At 37.4% G+C, this 26,770-nt stretch overlaps 2 protein-coding genes and 4 non-coding genes across 7 annotated transcripts; 1 reads left to right on the plus strand and 5 right to left on the minus strand.

The window, feature by feature from the left end:
• LOC136255943 (exosome complex component 10-like) lies at positions 1-26,769 on the minus strand. 2 transcript variants are annotated; one of them, XM_066048856.1, is made up of 12 exons: positions 26,572-26,768; positions 25,546-25,682; positions 24,953-25,097; positions 24,822-24,896; positions 24,081-24,246; positions 23,594-23,742; positions 23,110-23,220; positions 22,111-22,254; positions 21,825-22,015; positions 21,546-21,702; positions 181-353; positions 1-128 (listed from the first exon to the last, which is right to left on the minus strand). In XM_066048856.1, exons 1-11 carry the CDS (start codon positions 26,683-26,685, stop codon positions 297-299), a joined length of 1,446 nt encoding a protein of 481 aa, XP_065904928.1. In that variant the 5' UTR covers positions 26,686-26,768; the 3' UTR covers positions 1-128; positions 181-296. The 2 variants fall into 2 exon arrangements, with proteins under 2 accessions (XP_065904928.1, XP_065904927.1); XM_066048855.1 differs by lacking the exons at positions 1-128; positions 181-353 and adding an exon at positions 15,885-16,040 and having other exon boundaries at positions 26,572-26,769.
• Positions 6,330-14,432, plus strand: LOC136255949 (uncharacterized). The gene is made up of 5 exons (XM_066048868.1): positions 6,330-7,750; positions 13,339-13,494; positions 13,555-13,734; positions 13,786-13,915; positions 13,973-14,432. The coding sequence occupies exons 1-5, from the start codon at positions 7,679-7,681 to the stop codon at positions 14,143-14,145; spliced, it is 711 nt and encodes a 236-aa protein (XP_065904940.1). The 5' UTR covers positions 6,330-7,678; the 3' UTR covers positions 14,146-14,432.
• Trnac-gca (transfer RNA cysteine (anticodon GCA)) lies at positions 16,547-16,618 on the minus strand. Its single transcript has one exon. It is a non-coding gene; the product is annotated as a tRNA-Cys (tRNA).
• On the minus strand, positions 17,572-17,643 carry Trnac-gca (transfer RNA cysteine (anticodon GCA)). The gene has a single exon. It is a non-coding gene; the product is annotated as a tRNA-Cys (tRNA).
• Trnac-gca (transfer RNA cysteine (anticodon GCA)) lies at positions 18,767-18,838 on the minus strand. Its single transcript has one exon. It is a non-coding gene; the product is annotated as a tRNA-Cys (tRNA).
• Trnac-gca (transfer RNA cysteine (anticodon GCA)) lies at positions 20,795-20,866 on the minus strand. Its single transcript has one exon. It is a non-coding gene; the product is annotated as a tRNA-Cys (tRNA).
• Position 26,770: the final 1 nt, after the last annotated feature.

Raw genomic sequence — 26,770 nt, forward strand, 5'->3', positions numbered from 1 at the left:
TAATATATAATATCTTATTATTTCTTTTTAATCTGACAAGTTTGACATATTAATGACAAAATTACACAAATATTGTATAATTTGTATGAAAACTTGTGTCCTTATTGTAGCAATGTGTTGGATCTCTCCTAGAACAATAAGATGATATTAATGTAGAACTGACAGGACACTGCTTCTTACCATCTAGCGTGATCTTCTAGCTTCTCTTTTAGACTCCAGTAAACACAACATATCACCCTAACAAACTGGTCCCTTCACATAGTGGATAATGGCACAGTTTGAGTCATCAAGAAACTCTACTCTGACTTGTGTACATGCCCCTGGGAGCCAGTACGTCCAATCAACTTAGTCACCTATTATTACACCACACACAGTAAACACAAAGAACACAGTACACATCACTAGATATTACACAGGTTGACAACAATCCTATTAGTAGTTGATCATTGACTAAATCTGAAGCATGCGTAGTTCTAATCAAAAAGTATTGCTAGCAAAGTGATTGACGGCTGAGGTCGTTGTATCACCAAAATGTATTGCCTAAGTGTTGACGTTCAATAAATGACTGCTCTATTAGAGGATGTCAACAAATATCTATGTATGGGCTTCAGTTATGCAAACAATTCACTTATCTGAACATTTTAACCATTGCCTGAGAACATGGAGGTTTAGATAACTTGAGTGTCCACTTACCAACTATAACATTGTATTAAGAATAGTAGGCTCATTGGTAGCCTTACAATATTATGAATGTGAAAAAAAATTTTTTTTTTTGGAATAGCTCTTATATGTGACCGTCTCAGCAAAAACCTGACTTGTTCGCACAAGCATGTATTGAGAAAATCGAAACTTAAAAATAATTCGTAAAATTATGCATGCTACAAAAAAACTACGCAAGTTTTAATCGGGCCAGTACTTGAAGAAGGAAGACTCAAATTGTTTAAAACTATATACCATTTTATTCGACTGTTCATGGAGAGTTCAAAAATCTTTGTTTCGTTTCTCTAGCTCCAATAGTGTGCGTGTCACATGCGTTTGTTTACGATGTGGTGAATGTAAACAAGATTGTCATCGTTTCTTCTACAAAACTGCCTTCATATCTATCTTTATGCGCAAGTATCTACAGGGCTAATACTACACCTTGGTTGATGTACTGATCCATGGTGAACTCTCAAAGCCAAATTGCAACGTTGTAGACTAATCCAAACAGAAGTTATGGCTGCGAATGTAAGCGCCTGTAGTTTATTTTCAGTATAGTCACTGTACAAATCGATTACCTTGCTCTTCCTACTGCTTATCGCTATAATTCCAAAGCTACACACCACAGAAGGTTCAAACTTTGGTGGTCCATTCCTTGGAAACTGTTTATTTTTTTTAAATTGTGTGAACAAGTCAGGTTTTTGCTGAGACAGTCACATATATACCTTTACATGTATACATTGATTGTGGGTTTTAGTTTTTAAATAATGACAGACATTGAGAAATACAACAGCACTACGCTAAATCTCATTTGGTAACATACTAACTCTTGAAGTGTTACTTGATAACTGATGGTATAGCACACAACATGGTTCACTGAGGTGTTATGCACTAGTGTTGGGCGATTAATGGATTACTGAATTAATCTAGATATTTGTCACTAATTGAATATACATCTTGTTATGTAGCCAACATCGATTTTTTGATTAGTGCAGCCAACTTAATTTGTCTACTAGTGGTTTTCACATTGTGTTTCAATTAATGAGCTGTTGTGTTGTGTACAGCAGCAGGCAGGTGTAAAAGCCAGTAGCGAGTGAGAGTCAGGTGCAATAGCATGTAGCAGGTAAAATGGCCAGAGCGTGACAGAGACAGTACTACCACATCTATTAGTAATCCTGTTAATTTAATTTCAAAGCCAGGTAAAACTAAATCACCTGTCTGGTCTTATTTTGGTTTTGTTCCTGGTGGTGATGGTAAGCCCAAGGATCTACAGAAACCTGTCTGCAAGAAGTGTTATAATACAGTAGCAACTAAGGGCTCCAACACTACTAATTTATTTCAGCATCTCAAATTACACCACCCTATCATTTTCAAGTCAGTAAGAGATCTTCAGAATGAGTCAACAACTGAGTCCCATGATGATAAAGAGAAAGCTTCTATGGAGTCACTGTTCACTACATCAATGAGACCTGCAAATTCAAAGTAAATGCCTTCAAACTCTCTACTTCCCTGAATCACATACAGGTGAAAACTTGTCTGAGGGCTTATGTGAAACACTAAAATCATGGGAACTGAATGAAACCAAGCAAGTTTGCATCACCACTGATAATGGATCCAATATCCTTTCCGCAGTTAGCATACTGAATTGGACACATCTCTCCTGTTTCGGACACAATCTGAATTTAGCAGTGACAAATTCAACAAAAGGGGATGATCACATGGCAAGAGCATTCGGATTATGTAAAAAAATAGCCTCAGCCTTTTCTCACAGCTTTAAAAAAACAAGACTTATCTGCCATTCAAACAAGCTTGAACCTGCCAGAGCATACACTTGTTACTAATTGTCTAACAAGGTGGGGATCTAACCAAATGATGGTGGAGTGTGTAATAGAACAAGAAGATGTTATTCGACAAGTACTTAGCAAAGACAAAAATACATGCCATTAACTACCTGGCAAGACAAAGAAGTTTTGAATGGTGTTAACAATGCTTTGTCAGGTTTAAAGAACTTTACTGATGTATTATCTGCTGAAAAGCATGTCACAGTGTCAGCCATTAAACCAATACTAGATCATTTCTGTACAGATATTCTATCTGTCAAAGAAGAAGATGTTCAGCTTACAAAGGATATCAAGTCTAAAGTCATGGCTTACTTAGAAGACAAGTATACTGATCCCGAGGTTAACAAACTACTTGATATGGCAGGCTTTGTAGACCCACGTTTCAAAACCAATTTCATTGACAGTAAAGACTTGGGTACAATCAAGAATAGCATAACTGTTGAAGCTATGGCAATAGCTACGAAAGAAAGAGAAGATGGAGATGCTAGAGTAGACTTAACAATTGCCACACATGGGACACATGAGCCTCCAGCAAAGAAGAAAAAGGTTACCCTGGGGAGTATCCTTAAACAAACCACAGAAAGCAGAAGTGCTGACACTGGCAGTAGGACTAGTTTGGAAGACAAGGTGAAGAAGGAAATTGATGCAGTCCCCAAAGCCAGATGCAGATTCAAACCCATTAAAGTGGTGGAGGAGAAATTTTGCTTCCTTCCCTACCATCAGTGTTAGCAAGGAAATATTTGTGCATTTGTGCCACCAGCTGTCCATTTGAATGATTATTTAGCGTTTAGGAAACATTGTTACTGATAAACGATCCTTACTAAACCCTGAGAAGGTCAACATGTTAACCTTTTTAACTAATAATTTATAAGACTTTATGTCCTTTTACTGTTTTTATCTGGTACAACAATCATTCACAAAATGTTACAAATATCGAGATTAAATCGAAAATCTAGATTATTTGGTAGCAAATATCTAGATTATTAAATATGTGATATCACCCAACACTATTATGCACCTACGTATCAAATGTTTGCCCCACTACTATGAAAATGGACAAAGGTGGAGGATAGGTGGAGATTAGAACAATTAAAAGTTCTAATCTCCACTACCTGGCACCATTTTCCCTGTCGAATCCCCACACTGATCCCCCAGTGAAAGACCATGGGAATGGTAGGGAGAGTGTTAAAGCTAAACTATATATCGGCTTTGGTCAAATGTCCCCACTGCTTGGGGCAAGGCTAACAGTCAATCCCCTCCCCCCCACCCTCCAATCTCCACCTAACCCCCACTTCTACCTGTAGTGGGACAAAACATTGATAGCTGCATTAGATACTTAAGATATGTCACAGGGACACAGTCCTGAAATTACTTACAAGGCTTAGGAAATCACACCATTTAATATCTCAAGTGTCAAATACAAAGCTATCATTTTATAATCTGAGTTAAGCCAATCAATAGCTTGCCTTATTGCATTTGATCACACAAAACACTTACTAGTGTGGGACTAGTTTGAATTAAACATTGTATTGTATACTCAAGGCTCATTGGAGCCTGCCAAAAATTCTCATTGATCCAATGCATAATCTTTTTCTAGGAACTGCTAAACACATAAAGTATTGTTATATGTACCATGAAACCACCTAACTTCAAAGCCAAATTCCAGGGTACATATCTTATAAACCCTGGCTGGCCATGGTACATTTAAGTTAAACCATGGCTGGCTATGGTACATTTAAAATAAACCATGGCTGGCCATGATACATTAAATGTACCATGGCCTTGATATATCTGATGAGGTAACGTTGTTTGTTTTTATAAGAATCCTGGCAGTATTCGATTGTGGGAGTTTATTATTACTCACGTGATGAAAACCATGAACCCGATTTTGCATTCTACAGCACTCATACGAAGGCAATTCGACACCCTTACCACCCTATGAGTTGACAAACAGAAGTTTAAGGTGAGAACTAGTGTCATGGTTAATTTGCAATCGCGTGTCCGCGTGTTTGATTACGTACCACGCCCACTTTTCGTATATCACGAGGTAACCACTCTACAGCGAAGCTTACCCTTCTGGATGTTTAGAAAACATTGTAAACAGTAGTTAAACGATGTAGCACTTTGAAACACTTGTTAAATCACAAAATTGAGTGTTTCCGTGATATTCATAGGATTTTCCCATTTATGTTAACAAACATAACTGCAATGTTACTTGCTGCTGACCCATAATCGAATTTTACAAGACTCTCTATATAATAAATCCAGCGGGCTGCCTCGTATTGGCTTGGGTGATTAGTCGCCCACCACAGTAGGCTATTAGCCTACATGGTACATATCAGTTGTATCACGTGCCCTCGTGATTTGCCTGATATGTACACCCACGCTCTCGGGCAGTATTGTTATATGTCACTACTTATATAATAGTACATTTACAAAATTATTGTGGGTTTTAGTCTTTACAACCTTAAAGGAGGGGAAGGTGGGTAGGACCAACCCACATGAATTGGTAATTTTGTAAGGTCCTTAGTGCTACTAAAGATATAGATCCTTTTATCTCTCTATAGGAACACCATGGACAATTGTTTATGGTTGTTGGATAAATCATAGATAATATATACCTCTGGACACAGGATTGGAAATGGCAGCACAATGGATTGTGATATACACTCCTCGCCATGGCTATCGACACCTTCGATAGGTGTCGATAACCGTAACACGGAAATAGTTTCCTGAAATAAGACGGTTGCGCAAATTTATTTATTTCCTTGTGGTGGAGTTCTGTTGCTCTTATTGCTCTGAATCGATGTTTACAGAGGTTTTACTTGCCTAATAACTGCCAGGTAACACTTTTGTTAAGGTTATTTTATTATAGGGATGGTTTTGTAACCATCTTGTATAAAATTTGTACACTTGTGAACCTGCAACTTTCGCCACGTGATAGTGTGGAGCCTATAAGTAGGTTTGCAGCGTTATGGTGGCTAACTGTGTACAGTTTCGATGTAAACTTTTTAATTATGTATGTTTTATTCAATTCAGGTAGAAAAGAGTCTTTTTCTGAGTTAAAAAAGTTTGTGTACCCATATTTGGTTAGGGATGTAAGGTGGCAAAAAGCTTTCAGTGTTATTGACTAGGGTAAGTATCCCTATGTGCAGTTTTGTGTATAAATTTTGCTGACAAGCTTGTGTATGTTGTAGATTTGAAATAAATGGGACACAAGTTTTTGAAGTATGTGCCTAAGGGAGCATCGCAAAAAAAGTCATCAAAGAAAGCTTTAGGCAATGAGGATATACCAGATAAAGTACAAGCCAGCAGTGATGAGCTACCAGCCAGCAGTAACAAGGTACTAACCCACAACGATGAGCTACCAGCCAGCAGTGATGAAGTACCAGCCCACAATGATGAGCTACCAGTCAACAGCAAGGAGGTACCGGTCAACATTATGGATATTGGACTAACCAAGGACAAGTCTACTTAATATGATCCGCTTTATAGCCCTGAGGAGGAAACTGTTGCCAAGAAGCCCATAATGTGTGATGCATCATGCCAGACGGATAGTTATATCACCGAAGATGAACCAGCTGAAGATGTTGTGGACGAACCTCAGAACTTGTGTGAGGGAAACCCTGATGCTAAGTTCATCCACTAATCCTGAAGCACCAAGGTGTTTTTACAAATCTTCAAGGAAAGTGTTGGCAATAAATGATTTTTATGTAATTTTTTTGCACAATAGGATCGTCAGTTGTTGCGTATTATGATCAGCGTCACTCTACAATATGTCATGTGAAATGCTTGTGGAAACTTCCAGATGGGAATTCAGGAAATAGATGTGGAGTATGCAAACAATACAGGAACATAATCAGAAGTAGCCTCAATCGACTGCTTACAGGTTTTTGCAATTGAATTCGGTGACTTTGCAATTGAATTCGTCCCGTTTGCAATTGAGTTCGTCGCTGTTGCAATTGAATTCGTCCCGTTTGCAATTGAATTCGTCGCTTTTGCAATTGAATTCGTCCCGTTTGCAATTGAATTCGTCGCTTTTGCAATTGAATTCGTCGCTTTTGCAGTTAAATTCGTCCGTAACAAGAATGGCAGCTGGAACAAACACGAAAACATGATGTAGCAGCTGCTACAAGAACTTGTTCAAGTACAACGGTAGTAAACAACTCTTTATAAGGCAATAATTCTCCTCTACAGCCTATCCAGCAACATTCCAAACTCTACTACGCCATTCGCGATGGGTGTGGTCACTCGCGAGCAAGTTAATTAACTTGTCAGACAGCTATCAACTTCGCGTACTACCAGCTTCAATTACCTTCTAGTGTCTCAAGTGTAACTCTCCAAGGCATAAATAGTTCATCTCTTAATGAACGGGTTGGTTTCTTGGAGCCGTTTTGTTTATGATGAATTGTAATGCAAACGCGACGAATTCTATTGCAAAACCGACTAATTCAACTGCAAAACCGACGAATTCAATTGCAAAACCGACGAATTCAATTGCAAACGGGACGAATTCAATTGCAATACCGACGAATTCAATTGCAAACGGGACGAATTCAATCGCAAAGGCGACGAATTCAATTGCAAAAACCTGTAAGCAGCCCCAGCTAAGGACAGAGTCATGTGAAGCTTCAAGTCACGAATGTTTGACCAGCTCTGAGAAAGATAAAAAATTTGCATGATGTAGTGAGAAGGAAGGAACGAGAAATACAGTCATTACGAAAGAAGGTCAGTGACATGATACAAGAAGAAGGAGTTAGAGTGGGTGCTACTATGTATAACGACCAGCTGACTATTATGAAGAAGCATAGCCTATCAAGTGATGATGCTAGTGAATGCAAATTTAAAGAATTTTTTTGGCAACAGCAGCTACAAGCAGCTTCCCTGAAGGATTCTCGATCCATGCGATGGCATCCACCAATAATTCGATGGTGTCTTTACTTGCACCACTGCTCCAGTGGCTGCTGTAAAACACTGAGAAACTATCATTACCGTCAGAAAGAACTCTCAGGGATTACAAACATTTTGCTCCTGCTGGTGTAGGCTTTGGTCATTCAACTGATCTGCAGCTGTTAGACCAAATCAAGCAACAAAAGCCACCTCACCTCTCAAAGTATGTGGGAATTGTGATTGACGAGATGTATATTAAAGAAGGGTTGGTGTATGACAAGAGCACAGGCTGTTTAACTGGCTACGCAGATTTGGGAGAGGTGAACAATTTGTTGGTGGCAGCTAGGCCTGAGCCTATTATGCTCAAAATTGTACCTATTATTCTTTCCAGAATATCCCAAAAAATTCTCCTATCATTCTTTTCGTTATTCTTGTATCCAGCCTATTATTCCATAATTATTCTCATTCAATATATTATATCTGTGGCTAGTCGATTAGTTTTTAAGATGCTGCTATAACTAGTTTTGTCCGAATTATTAATAGCCATATATAAAGCATTCCACCTTACACATCATTTTCTATCCATAATAGTTACAGCAGACTTAGAATAACTATCTACAGTAATAATTCAAGTGTATTTACTTATTAGTGTATTATAATAATACGTTGTAACTACTGTATGGGTCATTCCATACCAAATCAACCAAAAAAAATCCCGACCCCTTTGGATTTTCATGAAATTTGGCATAGACATGGACTCTACTAAGAAACTTTCTCACACCAAAATTTGGCCCATTCTGTTAATCTCCCTTTAAGATATGACCGCTCAAAGTTTATTAGAAAATATTACAGCAGCTTACACAGGTTTAATAAAATGGCCATAACTTCGTCAGTGATTGCCACAGCACATTTCTGTTTAGATATTTGGAATGTTTATTAAATTCTCTTTCAAGTGATATATAAATCATTATAATTACTCAAAGGAAAAGGTCAAACCACAAAAATGTGACTTTTTCCTTTAATCTCAGTTTTTTCAAAATCAGATATTTTAATTGCTTTTATTTTTTGTTCAAATATTCTTCTAATAGCCTTCTTTCATGCCAGTAAGTTTGAAGTTGGGATGACAAGTAGACCATGAGTTATGGCTACATACGTAATTCTTATTGATGTTTACATGCTACAGGGGATAGAACTATGAACACTACTATAACAATACAAACATTTAAATTCAATTATAGTATGAAATCTCATCAGAATGTGGTCAAGTTGTAATACACATATAGTTGGAGATTAAACAGAAGTAGTAATACTCTCTATTGCTGAAGGCATACCAATTATACCCATTTTATGTATATCAATGTAGTTATGATAACTGGTGGAAATACTGTCAAAAGTCCATAATAGAGATTTTGTACCATAGGTTTGGTGCTTAAGTTTGGTGAGGAAAATAGTTTGACAAAATTGTGAAACTTCATAATAGGAGGGTTTTAATTTGGTAATTTTCCAAACAATTTCTCCGCTAAACTTTTCTGTTATTATTCTGTATAGTGCCTGTCTGACGTATACTTCATAAAGTCACAAGGAAAACTCCAGATGGGAACAACACAGACTATATAGCATAATAGCATTGCCTTGTCATCAGAGATACTATAGCAATTTAGGCGGTAGAGTATAGACTGTCTGTGAGATCAAGACCATTATATATTTACTCTGTATATCGGCATGAATTATCAAAAATGTATTGCACCAGTAACACAGAAAATTTCATAATATTTATGGACATCAGCACAGACAAAAGCATCGTTGCATATTTCAAAACCAAAAAATAGTGTTGGCGGTAATGAAAAACCGCAAACGGTATGCCTTTCATAAAAAGTATCACGGTATTACTAAATATCACAGTATTAATGTAAAAGCCATTAGTATTAAAGTAACTGCCATTTACCTCAAAAAAAGTACCAAATACCCATGGTAGGTCAGCAAACCTCAGATACAAATTACCACAAACAAACTTGTTTACATAGTTTGGTTAGCTGACTACATCCTACAAACATTGTCACATGTCTGGTTAGCTTCTAAATATGGGATGAAACAAGCCCACAGGGAGGCCATAGTGCCCAGACGGTATGGCGGTATTTAAAAAAACAGACAGTATCAAAACCAGTATGACTTAAATAATATCACAGATTACTAACAATACCAGTATATCGCCCAGCTCTACCAAACAAATAAATTTGCAAAAGAATACTTTCATTGTCTGAAACTTTTGAGTGTCAGTGGGTTGCATTCATTGCTGGACATACGTGCAGTAGTTCACCATCAGACACCATATTCTGATTAATCCTTATTGACCGTACAACACTGAAAGTGGTACTATATATGTCCACAAATGAATGGAATCATGTACTGATATACTAGAATACTTAACTTTATTTTCAACAAATCCTACCACTTCACACACTTTGTGTTGCTTTTCATGAACTAATGAACCAAATTTAGACCAGATTATCATATTTTTAAAATTGATGAAATTATAAAATTTTAGTCTGCATAGATTAAGCAGTATACGTATACGCTATACCCTATCAAATAAGCTATGCTAAGTAACTTTTGTATGTACAATAATAATATATATATTTAGTGAAAAGAAGTTGGATCCCTATGCAAGTATGTAGTAGTTGATGCATATTTAACTTTTCACGTAATTGCTTGCATAACTTATTCTAAAGCGGTAATAAAAACGCCATGTAAATTTTTTGCTATACCATAGGCAAACACTAAATGTTGTAAGTGTACTGTAGGATATCTTAAACTGTCACTGACTTGATGCATTTTTCATGAAAAATCAGGAGTTGTTGGTCTGTAATTTACACCTCATATTCAACTTGCAAAAATTCAAGAAAATTGGTTTACATTATCAGTGTCCAATTGTGTGTAACTACTCCAGATTACATGGCCATAGCACATTCTATTACTGAGTTACAAAATTTTAAAAAACATTATCAGATTTTGGAACAGTGCACTATTCCCCTCTGGGTTTTTCTTTGCACTGGAACTGTCTTGTGATTTTATGAAATGTAGCTGTTATGTCAAACAACTTTGCATACAGATCTTACAAAACAAATTATACATGTGAACGGAATAGCAGAGAAGTTTGTCAGGGGAGTTGTTTGGCGAAGTAATGAAAACTTAAACCCTTTTCCTTACCAAACTTAAACCCTTTTCCTTACCAAACTTACAGTACCATAAGATAATTTACCACCAAATCTTCCCAATATAATTATGGTATACAATCTCTATTATGGACTTTTGACGATATTTGCACCAGTTATCATACAGTGAAACCTCTATAATCCGACGCTCATTGGGATAAAAAGTGTGTTAGATTAGCAAGGATGTGGGATTATTGAGGTAGTATCACATAGAAAGTATTTTTGGTATACAAAACAATGTCAGATTATGGAGCTATTCTGGATTAGAGAGGTTTCAGTGTAACTGAATTGATATACATAACATGGGTATAATTGGTGTGCCTTCAGCAATAGAGAGTATTAATACTTTTGTTTAATCGATTATACCTGTGTACTATGCCTCCAACTATATGTGTATTACAACTTGACCACATTCTGATGAGATTTCATACTATAATTGAATTTAAAAGTTTGTATTGTTATAGTAGTGCTCATAGTTCTATCCCCTGTAGCATGTAAACATCAATAAGAATTACGTATGTAGCCATAACTCATGGTCTACTTGTCATCCCAACTTCAAACTTACTGGCATGAAAGAAGGCTATTAGAAGAATATTTGAACAAAAAATTAAAGCAATTAAAATATCCGTTTTTGAAAAAACTGAGATTAAAGGAAAAAGTCACATTTTTGTGGTTTGACCTTTTCCTTTGAGTAATTATAATGATTTATATATCACATGAAAGAGAATTTAACAAGCATTCCAAATATCTAAACAGAAATGTGCTATGGCAATCACTGACAAAGTTATGGCCATTTTATTAAACCTGTGTAAGCTGCTGTAATATTTTCTAATAAACTTTGAGCGGTCATATCTTAAAGGGAGATTAACAGAATGGGCCAAATTTTGGTGTGAGAAAGTTTCTTAGTAGAGTCCATGTCTATGCCAAATTTCATGAAAATCCGAAGGGGTCGGGATTTTTTTTGGTTGATTTGGTATGGAATGACCCGTATAGCTACTAAGTTAGGTAGATAATAAAGCACAAAAACTTGAAGAAGATACACTGGTATAAGATGTACAAGTTTCAGAATTGCAGATAATCAATGCAGTTAAATTCCTGATTCTGGCTGCAGATTATTGTTAGGCCACTTCAACTTAATTTCATGTTTCTCGGGCCCGAACGACCCATTTAATTTCTTGAAACAATGTTTATGTTAACTTTTAAGATTACGTGTTTGGTCACGTGAGTGGAAGGAAATGGTATCAATGTATTGCTGGTCTTCCGTATCAGTAAAGCGTGGAGCGAATTTGGTTATTGCAAGTAAAAACTTAGCTATTTTTATTTTTTGTTGTAAAATAACTTGAGCTATTTACTTTTTTGGGTGTTGATATATAATACTGCATTAAAGTATGTATTATTCTTTGCATGGTTATATATACTGTGAATGGCATGTTTAGCTTTAGTTTAAGTTTAGAAAAAACTATTTTTATTTTTATTTTGCCTATCTACCGACCCCATGTTTACCTATCTTTCGCCCAAGAAACATTAATTCAAGTTGATGTGGCCTTAACAAGAAACGATCTCACTGCTCTATTAGAGTATTTGGACGTTCTATTAGAGTATATTGATCTTTTAAAGGCTTTTCAGCTCCTTTCAGGCGGCACTCCTGTAAGCTTTATATCGTTTAACTCTTTCTTCTAGGTAAGCAAGAAGAGACACGCCCCCTAATTCTATCGAGTATTCCCGTGGCTGTCCGATTATTCTAAAATTATGCCTGTAACTGTCCGATTATTCCGGAATTATTCTCACAAAATTGGTGACCTATTATTCTCAAGATTATGCTGGCATAATAGACGCAAGCCTAGTGGCAGCAGAGCAGAAGTTCAAGGACCCCAGCAGTAATATGCAAAGACCACTGGCAAAATGTATGCTAGTAATAATGGTGAGGAGACTTTTCAATTGTCTGAAGTTTGCTTATGCCCAGTTCCCAGCTGCTAGTACCAAGGATGCACAGCTATTTCCACTATTTCACCAATGCATTTTCGTTTAACTCGCTTGGGCCTAACTGTAGTGTCAGTCACCTGTGATGGAACCAGTAACAACTGTCGTATGTTTTCACTACATGGTACTAAGAAAGAATTGACGTACAAGACAGTGAATGTGTTTTGTCCAGGAAAACCACCAATATTTTTCATATCCGACCCATCTCACCTTATTAAAACCAGGAGTTCATAAGCCCGTAGGGCGAGGAGTATACAACGACCATACCGATAGTACAAAATGCATAATCTAAATTAACGTAGGAGTAGTGGCATGGCAACAAGCTCTACTATAAATAAAATCGCCTTATACGGAATTATTTCAACCATATTTCATGTAACCCTTGGTATCTTAGGAGTATCTATCTGAGAGGAGGGCCGTTTCACCTGAGAAGGCGTACAGGGCTCTTTATCTGCCATTCTCGCGCAAAGAAAAAACAAATATACCCGTATACGGTATATCAAATAAATAGATAGTTACTATTATTAGATACAGGGTTGCTATGACAGTGGATCGCCTACGTTAATTTAGATTTCGCTATTTGGTCGTTGTATACTCCTCGCCCTACGGGCTTATGAACTCCTGTTAAAACCATAAGGAATTGCTTTGCAAGGGGAAAACTTTGGGTAAGAATAAAATGGGCTTGTATGCATTGTTCTTATGTTGTTTTACTGCAGTGCAATGGGTATTCGATTGATTGGCAACTGGTGGTGGAATTATATTACAGGAATGCTGGTGCTCAGACAACAACACCAGGTCCGTCTCTAGTGCTGAAATTGACTTATGAGCACATCAAGCTTACCAGTTTTTCAAAGATGCACGTTGATTTGGCGGTATAGGTTTGTAATACATATAGTGTACATGTTTTTTACATGTGTTTCTTGAAGGTTTAGAGTGATTCGGTGTCCAAAGCAATACAACTCAATGGGGGAGATGGCTTTGAGACTTCATATTTCATTGCAAAGTTTGACAAGTTTTTCAATTGTTTTAATGTGTCCTCATATTCAGCTGGCAAGAGAAGCAGGAAGCCATTTCTACAGCCATATCATGGTCCCAATGAATTTAGATTGACTGTAAGATTTGCTAGTAATAATACTTGAGTGTTTTCATGTTTTCCTACACAGTTTTTAAGAGAACTATTAATGTACCTGGACCACTGGAAGAGAAATGTCAATGACCGGAAGGATTGTGACCCAGAGGATAAAAAGCAAATGGTGCTCAGCAGCATAACGGAGCAAGGCATTAGGATAACAGGTAGATAATGCCTTTGTATATGCATTCCAACATGTTTACTGCACGCTTTACTTGCAGTTTCCTCATTCTTGAAACTTATTCCGTATTTATTTGAAATGGAGGGGGTCAACAGTTTTCTGAGTGAAAAACTGAGCCAAGATGCTCTCGAGAATTTGTTTGGCAGTGTGGTAAGAGTACGGAGAATCCGACGGTTACCCAGTTCCTCAAGAACACTAAAGGAATCCGTGTGATAAATACCATCTGGCTGAAAGATATTACTGGAAATTGTCGTCGGTGCAAACGGAAGAGTTACGATCTTGAGTCGGTTGATTTGAATGCACCCTTAAAGAAGAGACACAGGCAATCATCAAAGTAATATTATGTGATCTATACACCAATCTCAATTGCACAATGTACAGCCCCTTTTGTTTATATTGACCACAAAATGTTAATTGTACCGTTTTGTTTATACCAATAAAATGTAAATATTATAATTATGTAATAAAATGTAAATTTTAACAACAAACATATAATGTCAACAAGCTATGAAGACAGAGTACTGCGTAACGATTTAGATTTACCAGTTCCTTTTTGTGTACTCTGTTTGTACATTTCCATGACGTTCTTGGAGAACGAGTTTGCTCTGATGGTTATCCATAAGTTAATAATCAAAGCTAAGCTTCTGTCAGCTGCATCATCACCCTTAATCTGCCTGGCACGGCACCAATAGAAAAGAACATCTTCATCTTTCAACAGACTGTTTCTTAATTCCTCTCGGATGTTACTCAATATCCCAGGGTTATCAGTTGACAGGTGTCTCCTCACACACATTTCAATGGCGTAAAAAACTCTGAATGCTTCAGTTGTGATCCTTGTGAGCCCTCCTCTGTTAATAGAGTTAACCCATTCCTGTGCTGGTCCCTCTGAAATGGTGACACCATCATCCTTCAAGTCACTAAGAATGTGCTGGACACCACTGTCCTTGGTTTTCTGCAATAAGTTTCTTATGACATAGTCACCCACATAACGTAACGCATTCTCCTCTTCAAAGCTTAACTTTTGCTGGCCATCAGACTCTTCGCTTACCCTAGTAGTTTCAGTTGGCATGTTGCTCTTGATACAGAGTTCAAAAACCATGTCTGTTATATGCTGATACAACAAGGGTTCCTTTGCCAACTTGTGTGTCCAAAAACTTTTCCCATGTTTGCTCAAATGAAACTGAGGTACGCAACTTGTGATAAGTGCTCCAGAGCTTTCCTTCATTAATTACCCTGGACCCTCGCTTTTTAGCATTATTTATAAGTTTATTCAACTGGTCAGCTAACCATTTCACGTGACTACGACAGCTGGGCGATGTTTGATGAAACAAATCTTCACGAGACTTCGCTATCACTAAGCATCTCTTACATTCCTCTGTCGGTATTGTAAATCCATCATCATTCAAAACGCTCGAAATAACTTTCTGTAGTGAACTAATCAGTTCAGAACTTGGTCCAGTAGCAGCAGCACGTGAAGCATCCATTTTGTACGAAGTGATTGTGGCGTTCGGTTTCCATCTGCAAGGCGTGAACTGTAGGTGTGAAAAACAGTTGTTTCCTATCCTGTGTCCGGAGGTATATATTATCTATGGTTTAACTTACCTGCACACTTACATCATTTCGGTATACCACCTAACTATCATACACGAATTGCACTGATGTTAGCTTGGTTACTAGATTATGTTATTATACATGCGAGAACATGGAGATGGTCTGTATAAAGTGTAAAGTATTGTTAATTGTTGTTGATATTGTACATGAACTGTTTTGTATTGTTAAACTAAAACCCACAATCAGTTTGTATAAGAACCACTATATAAGTGAGTGAAACTGGACTAACAACGTTGAACCAGAAGTATGTAGATCTAGAATTTTTGGCAGGCTCTAATGATGAGCCTTGAATACACAACACAATGTTTAATTCCAACTAATCACTTGAGTATTTTGTGTGATCAGTGATACAGAAATCATCTTATTTGCCTTTTCTTGGAGAGTATTTTGTTTTGTTTCACTATCATACGTGAGTAAGGATTGCTTTTTATTTGTATGCTGTGATAAAATGTAACTTTATCATCACCATTTCTAAGCTTGAATAGCCTTCTTTCTTCCTAGCATGAGTGAATATAGACCACAAATTATACCTTGATAAATTCCCCAGTTCATGATGTGAACACAATGAGACAACTTAATAGGCTTTTGCACTTGTGAAACTAGATAAGTATGTGTAGTTTATCATACAGTATGGTAGTACTGTATGTTAGGGATCATGGAGTTTGGATTTTTCGGGCCAAAAATACCACTAGGGACCTCTTGATCTGTAGTCAAATGCTCTACCACTGAGCTATACCCCCAACACCGATAACAACTAAGCCAATAAATACTTTTTACTTTGGTACTATTCTCCACAGTACAGAATAGTCTACACTAGGTGCCAATTTGATACCTGGTATGTATTTCTGTCAAAACGCTCCATATCATTAGCAACTAAACAGGACCTGGCATTTATATGGGACACACCACAGTTCATTGCAGTATAATACACAGCTACGGGAAAAGATTTAAAACACAATCGCCAGTATGTGACACAAAGAGGAGAAAAAAACAACATAAAACCAGGGGGCACCTAGATTTGAACTAGGGACCTCTTGATCTGCAGTCAAATGCTCTACGACTAAGCTATACCCCCCAACACTGATAACAACTAGCAATTATAGTACATAGTAAGCCAGAAACAAGACTTCACTCCTGGATGATGTGGAGATTCAATTGAAGGGGCCATGGGAAACAGGATAAGCCACATTTGAAAAATAAAAGTGTTTGTGAAGTGGGCACATGCACTATGTACATGTGCCCACTTCACAGCCACTTTACTGGTACTATATATCTTCAGTAAAATTTGATGTTAAACAACGGAATGGATTGGAATCTTAAGCACACATGCACACACAACTTTTGACATGCTATAATTCTAGATGAGTGCAAACTGTGTAGAGGGAGAAATTGCCAACATCCAATCCACCACTTCCAATAATTATTGAATTGCTGTGTGGGAAGTGAATAAGCTTAGAGATACACCAGACACTGTTAAATAGTATAACACTACACACTCAACTATCATCATGTTGATACACTGTATTATGGCCCATGAGTTTATTTCTTTCAAGCATTTTTTTACCTGGGCTATAAACGAGACTGGTGTTTATATACCTCATCAGAATTCACGAGTCAACTTCACACCTTGGTGTTGTACTCTCTTGGACTCTCCTTGATGCAGCATATTTCACAGATTTAAGCTTAAAAGGAAATCTATAAAATGTTCTTCACTTCATCGTCTATAACACCATCCGGAATTGTTAAAAATAATGGCTGCACTAGACATTTATTTGCGACTCAGCATTTATTTTTGTTATGATGCTGTATACCCCCGGCTACTAAATGGGACCAGGTTTTTTATATGAGACTAGCCATAATTTGAGGCAATAATTTGATACATATGTGTGTTGTCAGAAAGGTACGTATGCATACACTACATACTTTAGCACAGCATTAATATTACTGTTGCAAAAAAACAAACAAACCAATTGAACTGTACACACGTATACGAAAGAAACATATAAAACAACACAGAAAAAATCATCCCGGGGGCACCCAGATTTGAACTAGGGACCTCTTGATCTGCAGTCAAATGCTCTACCACTGAGCTATACCCCCAACACTGATAATAACTAACAATTATCTCATATAACCACTAAAAGAGTTTGCACCTTCATTACCAGCCTTTTACATTACATTGTAATTTGTATCAGTGAAACATTCCCACTTTGGGAGAAGAATCAGTTTACAACCAAACAAGCACTTAATTGTCTCAACCTCCCAGGTGATAATGGTAAGACTTTGCATAAAGCAACATGCTGCTAATGGAGTGGCTGGAAGGAATCTTGAGCACACTCATACACATGGACAAGAATTATAGACATAACAGCACAAGAGCGATATGCCAGTTTCAGTGCACAACAGGTCCAGGAAAAAATGATTCCATAACCAAACTGTTTGTACGTTAACCCTTAAACCTACACAGAACTTTTGGGGAATTTGTATTTACAGCTTTTAATAAGGTAACTTGACTCCTACAGCCTAAAACTAAATTGGTTGAAAGTCTGTTCACTGGGCTACTTGGAGAAGTTTAAATGAACACTGTAACTACAGTACAAAGACATATGTACTTGTTATGAAGCATTGAAGGATTATGCGCAATTCCGCAAATCGATCTTCTTGCCACATGTTAGTTTTGATTGTGGGTTTAATCACATGAGTCATACGTATATGGCCTGATGGAGAATTTAATGGAGAAGCAAGCAAAATTTGTCTAAAAGTTGGTAGGAGCAACCGCCATCAAGTTGTAGATCATTTTATAAAGGTGTGTAAATGGTTTGCATGTTTTATTTGCTGGAAGGTGCTTACACAGTAAGTTTTTGGCTGAGAGTTTAGTGTTAAAGTAAAACCTTAGTTACTATTTTAATCCTTATTACATCATGAGTAGAATAGTGTAAATTGTGTAGCAATAGAAACTGTGCTTCAAAAGTTACAGTGCTTTGTCTAAGACACATATATTAGATCCAGTTCTCTGGATTATGCAGTTTTAAGGGCTAACACTGAGATGTCATAATGGCAACATGACCGAATGGTTATTTGATACAGTACGTACGTATGTTACACATCATTTAAAAAGTACTCAATGCTTCAGTATAGCTTTGTTGTAACAAACAAAGCAAATTACGTAACTCTGCACACAAAACGTGAAAAAAAAAAAATTAAATTAAAAAAATGCATACCCAGGGGGCACCCAGATTTGAACTAGGGACCTCTTGATCTGCAGTCAAATGCTCTACCACTGAGCTATACCCCCAACACTGATAACAACTAACTATTATCCACTATTAGTACATAGTAGGCCAGGAACACTTGAAGACTTTATTGCCTGGATGGTGAAGACAAGTGCTCAACAAATATGCGGATACATTCTTGTACGCAGCAAGGATATAAATTTTCCGTATCTGGCATTATACATAGACACAAGTCATACAACCTAACAAAATCTATGGTGGGTACATTCAAGTAACAGATTTTTAATTTTACGATGTGTGAATGCTCCAGTGGAGACCACTACAACTGCTACAATTGTATATGTGGTGATCATGGATGGAACTAGATACAGTAGTGAATGAATTACAATCTCGAACAAGGATTCAAAAGCACTGACTAAGTGTGCCTAGCTGGCACTTATAAAGTCTGCAAGTATTCGTAAAATTAGAAGTCCGTCAACCTAACGACGTCACCACAAAATTTTACTGCACACTACACACACTACATGTACATGTATGTTGTTTTACTTTGTAAGAATATTATTCACATGCCTAAGAAGGAATGTTCATCTTTAAAAGAAGATTTTTGAACAAGAAAGTAGAGTAAAAATGTACAGGAATCTTAAGCACATATGTGCACTCATATGTAAATGCGTTCAAGGGCTCAATACATGCTTCAACACAGTTACTAAGGATGCTAAAACAAGCATATTCATAACAAAAAAGAAGAAAACGAAACAAATAAACAAAAACAAAACAAAATCTACCAGATTTGAACTAGGGACCTCTTGATCTGCAGTCAAATGCTCTACCGCTCTATCATGAGCTACAATGTATATCAATAATTTTCTATACAATATATTTGTACACGTACTTGATTATGTCTTTCAGGTCAATTACAACACTTCTTCTACTCAAACCAAAACTTTATTTGCGGATGAGTGCATCCTTTAATTCCTAGATAGCCATAGGAAAAGTTTTATCCCTAGAAGCCGAAACTTCAAAGCTACAGCAAAATAACAGAAAGATCAATTTGTACAGTGATAATAAACTACAGGCACTTAGTAACAGTCATATGGTACAGCCCAAGCGCAACATCGCACTCACTTGCACACGCAACTTTGCTTGAGATTTAAAAAATTGCTAATGAAGGGGCGTGGCAACTGTTTCGTTTGCAATTCTTGAGAACGAAACAGTTGCCACGCCCCTTAATTAGCGATGTTTAAAATCTCAAGCAAAGTTGCGTGTGCGAGTGAGTGCGATGTTGCGCTTGGGCAGTACCATAACTTACGAATGCAGATTCCACAATTAATTGTAAGTTTGTGAACACTGTGTGCTGAAGCATAATGAAGTACGTATAAATAATGTTCTGAAGGCTACTGGCCCATGATAAGATTGATCACCAGATATTGAAACAGACTAGTGTATAAATCAAACAGGGTGAGTGCTTGCTAGTTCTTGCACCTACGTATTAGGTGAGTGCATGTATCCCGAGTGATACATATATATATCACTTATACCACAACTGCTAGGGATAGCCCTTGGGCCTGCGGCTCTCAAGTATATATATATATATATATATATATATATATATATATATATGTATCAGCAAATCCCTCGAAGCTGTGGTATAACTATTACATAATCCTCAAAGAGTTGGCTTTTGTAGTGCACTGTAATTCATATCAGAAACATTTCCCTAAAAATTCTTAGGGGAGCAGCAACTGTCAAAGATCTGGTCAAGCATTTATTTGTTGTTCTGGAATCTTACACACATTTTGACACACTACACCCTGTATGTAGTTCAGACAGGAGTTCTAAACATATCAGTGAAATGAAAGTTACTAAAATATCAATTCATATCATTTTGTATGTATTATCATGATAGCGCAACCAAAAATGTCATACACTAGTACTAACATGTCACATCTAAAAAAAACAAAAAACAAAAACAAAAAACAAGCAAAGCAAATAAAACAAAAAACAAAAAAAGAACATCTAGGGGGCACCCAAATTTGAACTAGGGACCTCTTGATCTGCAGTCAAATGCTCTACCACTGAGCTATACCCCCAACACTGACAACAACTAGCAATCATCCACTATTAGTAGGCTAGGAAACCTTAACTAATGTCTGCTTGACTGTATTGAGTGTGATGACTGATTGGAGTATGGAGGATGGTATAGGAATGGTCTTAGGTGGAATAGAAAATGGTATACAAGTATGGTTAATGGGTTTTCCATTTACACAGTACAATTCAAACAAACTACATACAAAATGGACAGTACGTGGCTGGTACAGTTTGTACATACAATATGACACTGCCATTTAATAGCCAATAATAGCCACTCAGTTTTTCTACAAACTGTATTTATCTGTAAGAAGCCCAGGTGTTTACTTCCTATAAATCATTCGGTGACCAACTGTTTATTCCTCAGAGCACACAAGGCGCAGTGGATAAAGAAAATTTATAATCGACTCGACAGTTTGGAATCTTCACTTACACCAATGAAACACGAGGTGAAGCAGTATAGAATTGTAGTACCCAGTGTTTATACTTATATCCACCGCCTAGGTTTAAGTACCCTGGCATTTAGACATGTATTGCAGAGCTTGGGATGAAGTACCTGCCGTATATTTGAGCTTCTGCATGTATTTGATCACTTTAATATGGAACATGGTACTTTATTTAGGAGGAATGGATTTTAGGAATGGACTGGGGAAAGACTAATTCAATAGAACACAACTGTACCTTGAGGCAGATTTCAGTGCTACGGCTGATGACAGTCCTTAACAAGTTATTATCATTGTTGCTACGCCTAATCAGCTCGTTCCTCATCCGGTCATATATGTAGAGTAGATAGTGTGTGTCCTCTCTGGCATAGTGTAACATCTCCTCTGGGAGGGGCCTGAGTGAAATAAGTGGTAGAGCGTGCTATAATATACACGTGTGCATGCATTACTTCACAATGAGGTGGTCTTATTTACAATGAGGTTTCCTACAACTGCAAGCCCTGCTCCCATATCTCACCTAATCCTCCAATCAGCTAGTTGATATCTCTTATCAGCATCAACATCACAACAGTATTTTAACAAGAAGGCCAGCGAGTTCTTGGGTAGCTGTAACATGCGACTGGCCTGGTGGGTATCAAACATATTCACCACATATAGTCCGAGGTCTCTCTGTAACCATATGATGTCCCAGTTTGCTCCATGAAGCACCTGCAGTGGGAGTGACAACACTTACTGTATGCACTAAACTGGTATAATAGTCTAAGCTCTTTAGCTGTTTACACAATACTACACTACACACACACCTTTACAATACGAGGATTAGTAAATGATTCATTGAGAATGTGCATGTGATCCCTCAACTCCAGGATATCAATTATGTAGTCATGGTTACGAGTAGATAACTGCATCAGACACGTTATCCCAAGGAAGGATCGGTAGGAGTGATGCTGTAGGGAAAGGCATACATACACTGTAAAACAGTTTACTAAAAGATACGAACACTGCTATTGTCTGTCCCTCTGAGCTCTTGCTTGTCCTAACACACACAGAAAGACACAAACACAAAGAGTGTTACCTGCCTAAACAATTAACACAGTTTGAAGTTATTTACATACAAGCAAGAGCAGATACGTACAACTCATATCAGTCTGAAAATCACTGAAACCAAACGATGCACACAATTGTTAAAATGACAGGCTTATACAGTGAACTGACTAGAGCTGTGCAGTACTATACATTATCTGAATGGTTTTGTACCAGTTTATATGTAAAGGTTTTAATGCTCATTCAGAGCTCTGTTCAACCAAACATATGTACACCGACTCCAATGTATACGTACATACACTCTTTGTACAGACACAATTCATGAGATGAATGTCACTTCACAAAAATACATATGCACATAATTATACTCAAGAAAGCCAGGGTAAAGGTGGAAGCCAAGGAATTGCTGTAACATGTGATATCGATCAATGTCAGTCCCTTTTGTAAAGCCCCAAAGCCAGCCACCACAAGCAGACTTTGGGACTTGCTTGTGTGTGTCTTGCCTTCTTTACTGCCAGATTTCAGGACAATCAGACAACGTGTTTTGAGTTATATGGCAGCTTTTGTACGTGTGCAAAAAAGAAGAAAAAAATACATGAAATTTATACTGTAGCTGATCTTTAGAAGACTGGTATCTTGGAGTAATTATGCTACGTATGTGGATTACTGAAGTCTACAGCACAAATTGTCTTATTCATGATGGCAGTACGGAGCTATATACTCAGCTACATATATATGCATAATAACAACACACTCACCTCCAGATCAACAGCAAACTCCTTTACACCAATCAGTAGTTTACTGAGCTCTTGTAGCTGTTCTACACTAGTCACCATGGTCAAGGGAACATCACTGAGGGCTCCTGGATGCTGTTACATCATCAGTAAACTCACAACCACAATTGAAACATACAGTACTGTGAACATAAGACTATGTATATTTTCATCAGTGTGCATGGTGTGTCCTTTTCACACACAGTTTGTTATTTTAGAGTGTAAGATTTTCTATACTGATTCAACACATAGTATCATGTTGTACTGATTTCAGGTTACAACAAGGACCATGCAATAATGAAGGTGTTGTGATTTCAGGGGCCTAAATAATATGTACGTATTAATGTAGACTAGTACAAATGGGACTATGGATAATAAGGGTCCTGATTATCAACACTGTGAGAGACCCTCAAATACCAACCCCACAAAATAAGACATGCAGAAGTTAAAACAAATGACAACACGTTACCTGTGGGTCATTTATCTCCAGCTGTTCTGTAATTGGCTCAAATTTCTCTAGTTCATATCGATATGGGTGTCCATAACTCTTAATAGAGGTCACCTTATCTCTCACGGCACTAATGAAACTACTGATAGTGGCACCATCCTGTACATCAACTATATGACACATGGGTAGTAATACTGAAACCCACAATTGAAAATAATACAATACAAAAAACTAAATAGGTTGCCAACACATGATATTGTACATCATCTACACAAAGACAAAGAATAAGGTCATGCATCATCAGACCGCCACACCTGCCTCACGGCAAGCCCTAAATCACCAGGACTATGTTTCACTGTACAGTCACACAAGCCAAAACGCCACACGTTTGTGATGTGTGACCAATCTTCCTCTTTTACAACAACAATACTAAAAGCCACAACAAGTACAACTTACATCATGTAATGACACACACCACACTATACATATTAACACATGTATTGTTTACTTGATGGTAGTGGCTTCAGGGCATTTGGTTTGTGCTTGATGATTGGTCGGAATGGAGTGTTGGAGTTGTCAATCTTGTCAGCCCACTTCAGTTGAGGTCTCATCATATTGGAGGAATGGATGTAGCTGACTTTTTTAACATGTCCCCTCTGTAGTGACTGCTCCACCTGGGGATACAAGTAATATTAATAAGTACGAAGGGACTTCTACATGCAGGTACATTACATAACAGACATTTTTGGACCAACTGAATTTGATACAATTTTACCATTATAAACAGGTTGCCTTTTTTCAGAGGTAAAAAATGTATTGGTAGAGATATAGACTGTAATACGAAGATCAGAAACTGTCATTTATTTACTGAGGGTTAAAGTCTAGTGTCCTTTACATGGAGGTCCTTTTAAGAGAAGTTGCACTGCATTGCTTCCAACACCACTCAACAATCACTGTACCAAGGTTAGCATAACCTGTACCTTAACTAACTAAACAACACGTCGCAGCGTTAAAGGTAAAAAGGAATCATTTGAAGTATACAACACACAATACACAGATAACAATGGGACATTTTAATAATAAAATTTAATTTGATTCCTGCTATATTACATGTCATCTCCAACTCTACGTAACTTGTACTTGAGTGGAGACACACCTTCTTCAATATTTTGCACGTCATACACTTCCAACTACAACATATGTACTGTGTATGCACCTTATACATAGAGCACTTATAATTTTAACAAACCTTTTTGCTGTCCAATGTTCCAGACAGTGCTTGGCCAGCCTTCTTTACTCCTGTGGCTTCATCTAATAGATTATCCTGCAAAAGAAGAGAGGGATTTAAACCAGCCAATCAAAATCTTATCCTTTACATACTACTTGCTCCAGTAAAGTGTCATTGGCCTCCACCACAGCTTCAAACAAATCTCCATGATCATGTGATTTACTTGATGATCCTAATTGGATCCCACCAGATGGCCAGGGACCAGTAATGTGATGGTATTTAGTAATTCTGGCAATACTAGAAAATTAAATGACAAGAAACAACACAGTACTGTATATCAATAGCAATACTATACAGGCTATCCAGTATCCAACTGATGTAACCCCCCCCCCCCCAACAAAAGAAAGGGATAAAAATTCATTTGTCATACTCAGAGGTTTACAATAGGGCTCAAACAGCTATTTTCTGTCTGGATATCTTGAACAAAATATTTCCAGATATCCTATGAATAGTGACATCATGAACACGGCCGCTTTATTCATAATTCGATTAGAACAAACATTACAGTCGTGATATTATGACAACTGGGCTTTTAGTAATGAATAGGGTGAAATGATTAATTTAACTGCATTGCTATCCTGATAGCTTCAAATTACTATCCGGATGTCCGGATAACAGATATCTCTAGTTTGCAAGTCTCCTTTATACCCAGTACTACTATAAGTGCTAGAGAGCACTCAATCACCTTTTAGTAATCCGCTGTCCCATCTTGGCAGTAAACTCAGTGAAGGATGGATAGCTAGAGTAATATTCATAGTCTTCATCAGCTGCTGGCAAAGAGTGACATTCCCTAGTTGCCTTCACCACCATTGACAACAGTTGCTGTAAAGGAACACTTCCAGTACTTATGGGAAGACAACCAGAGGGAGTTTACCAACATTCAATTAACACATGCAATTCAATTAAAATATTGATGTGTGTACAGTGGCTTTATTAGCTGGGTTTCTATACAAAGGGGAATTCAAACTTCGAGACAATACATGTGTTAGGGGGTTTAACAAAATGGGACTGGAGCGGAGACTTTCCAGAGTAGAGGCACAGCCTTCATTGGACCATAGATAAAGTAGGCACTACTTAGTTATGGCCATGAGACATGCGCTCAGCATACAAATTAGTTTGAATACTCACAGGTGAAAGATACAAGCCCATATTTCATCGAGTCTGACCCGCGCTTTCGACTGACAGTTACAAAAATGAAATTTACAACCAGCAGAAACTTTTTACCTCAGTATATTGCAGTCTAGCGACTCCATTAGTGTGTAATACAACCTCGTAGCAAAGTAGTTGAAGTGAAACTTGTACAGAAAGTGAGTTATCTGTACCAACGCAACAAGGCGAAATGGATAACATCAAAGGCTGTGACATAACATTGGGGATTTTGTACACAAATGATGACGTAGCATACTTCCATTTCCAATCTCAGTAAGCATTATTGTATCTATGATTGGACGCTTTCAACTCTTCTTTGATCTAAAACAAAAGTCTCCCCCCCGACAAGGTTGCCATAGCTATTCCAGTATTGGACATGCTAAGGTCTTGTATAACTCTACAAGCACCTCTGACTCTAGAAACTCAGTTTATTATGAACACTTTATTATGAATAATTTGTGTTCTGCAAATAGGGGTAGGTACTAACATTGACATGTGCATTAAACATCCACGTGACAAATTAGCTAAATCCACATATAATAAACGCCATGCTCAGACTAACTTTGGAGTAATCCTGAAACGTATCAAAACCAGGCAGAAACTCTTCTTCTTCTTCATTATCACTTTCTTCGCTTCCATCTTCGTCACTACTGGCCTTCTTGCTTTCGTCAGCCATTTAAGCGTTGTGGACTACTTCACTCACGTTTGCACGAGTCTTGGTGAGTCTAATTAATGAGCACCCCAAAACTATAAAATTAAAA

This window comes from Dysidea avara, chromosome 5, assembly GCF_963678975.1.
Source record: "Dysidea avara chromosome 5, odDysAvar1.4, whole genome shotgun sequence".
In the NCBI taxonomy this organism is placed as follows: Eukaryota; Metazoa; Porifera; class Demospongiae; order Dictyoceratida; family Dysideidae; genus Dysidea; species Dysidea avara.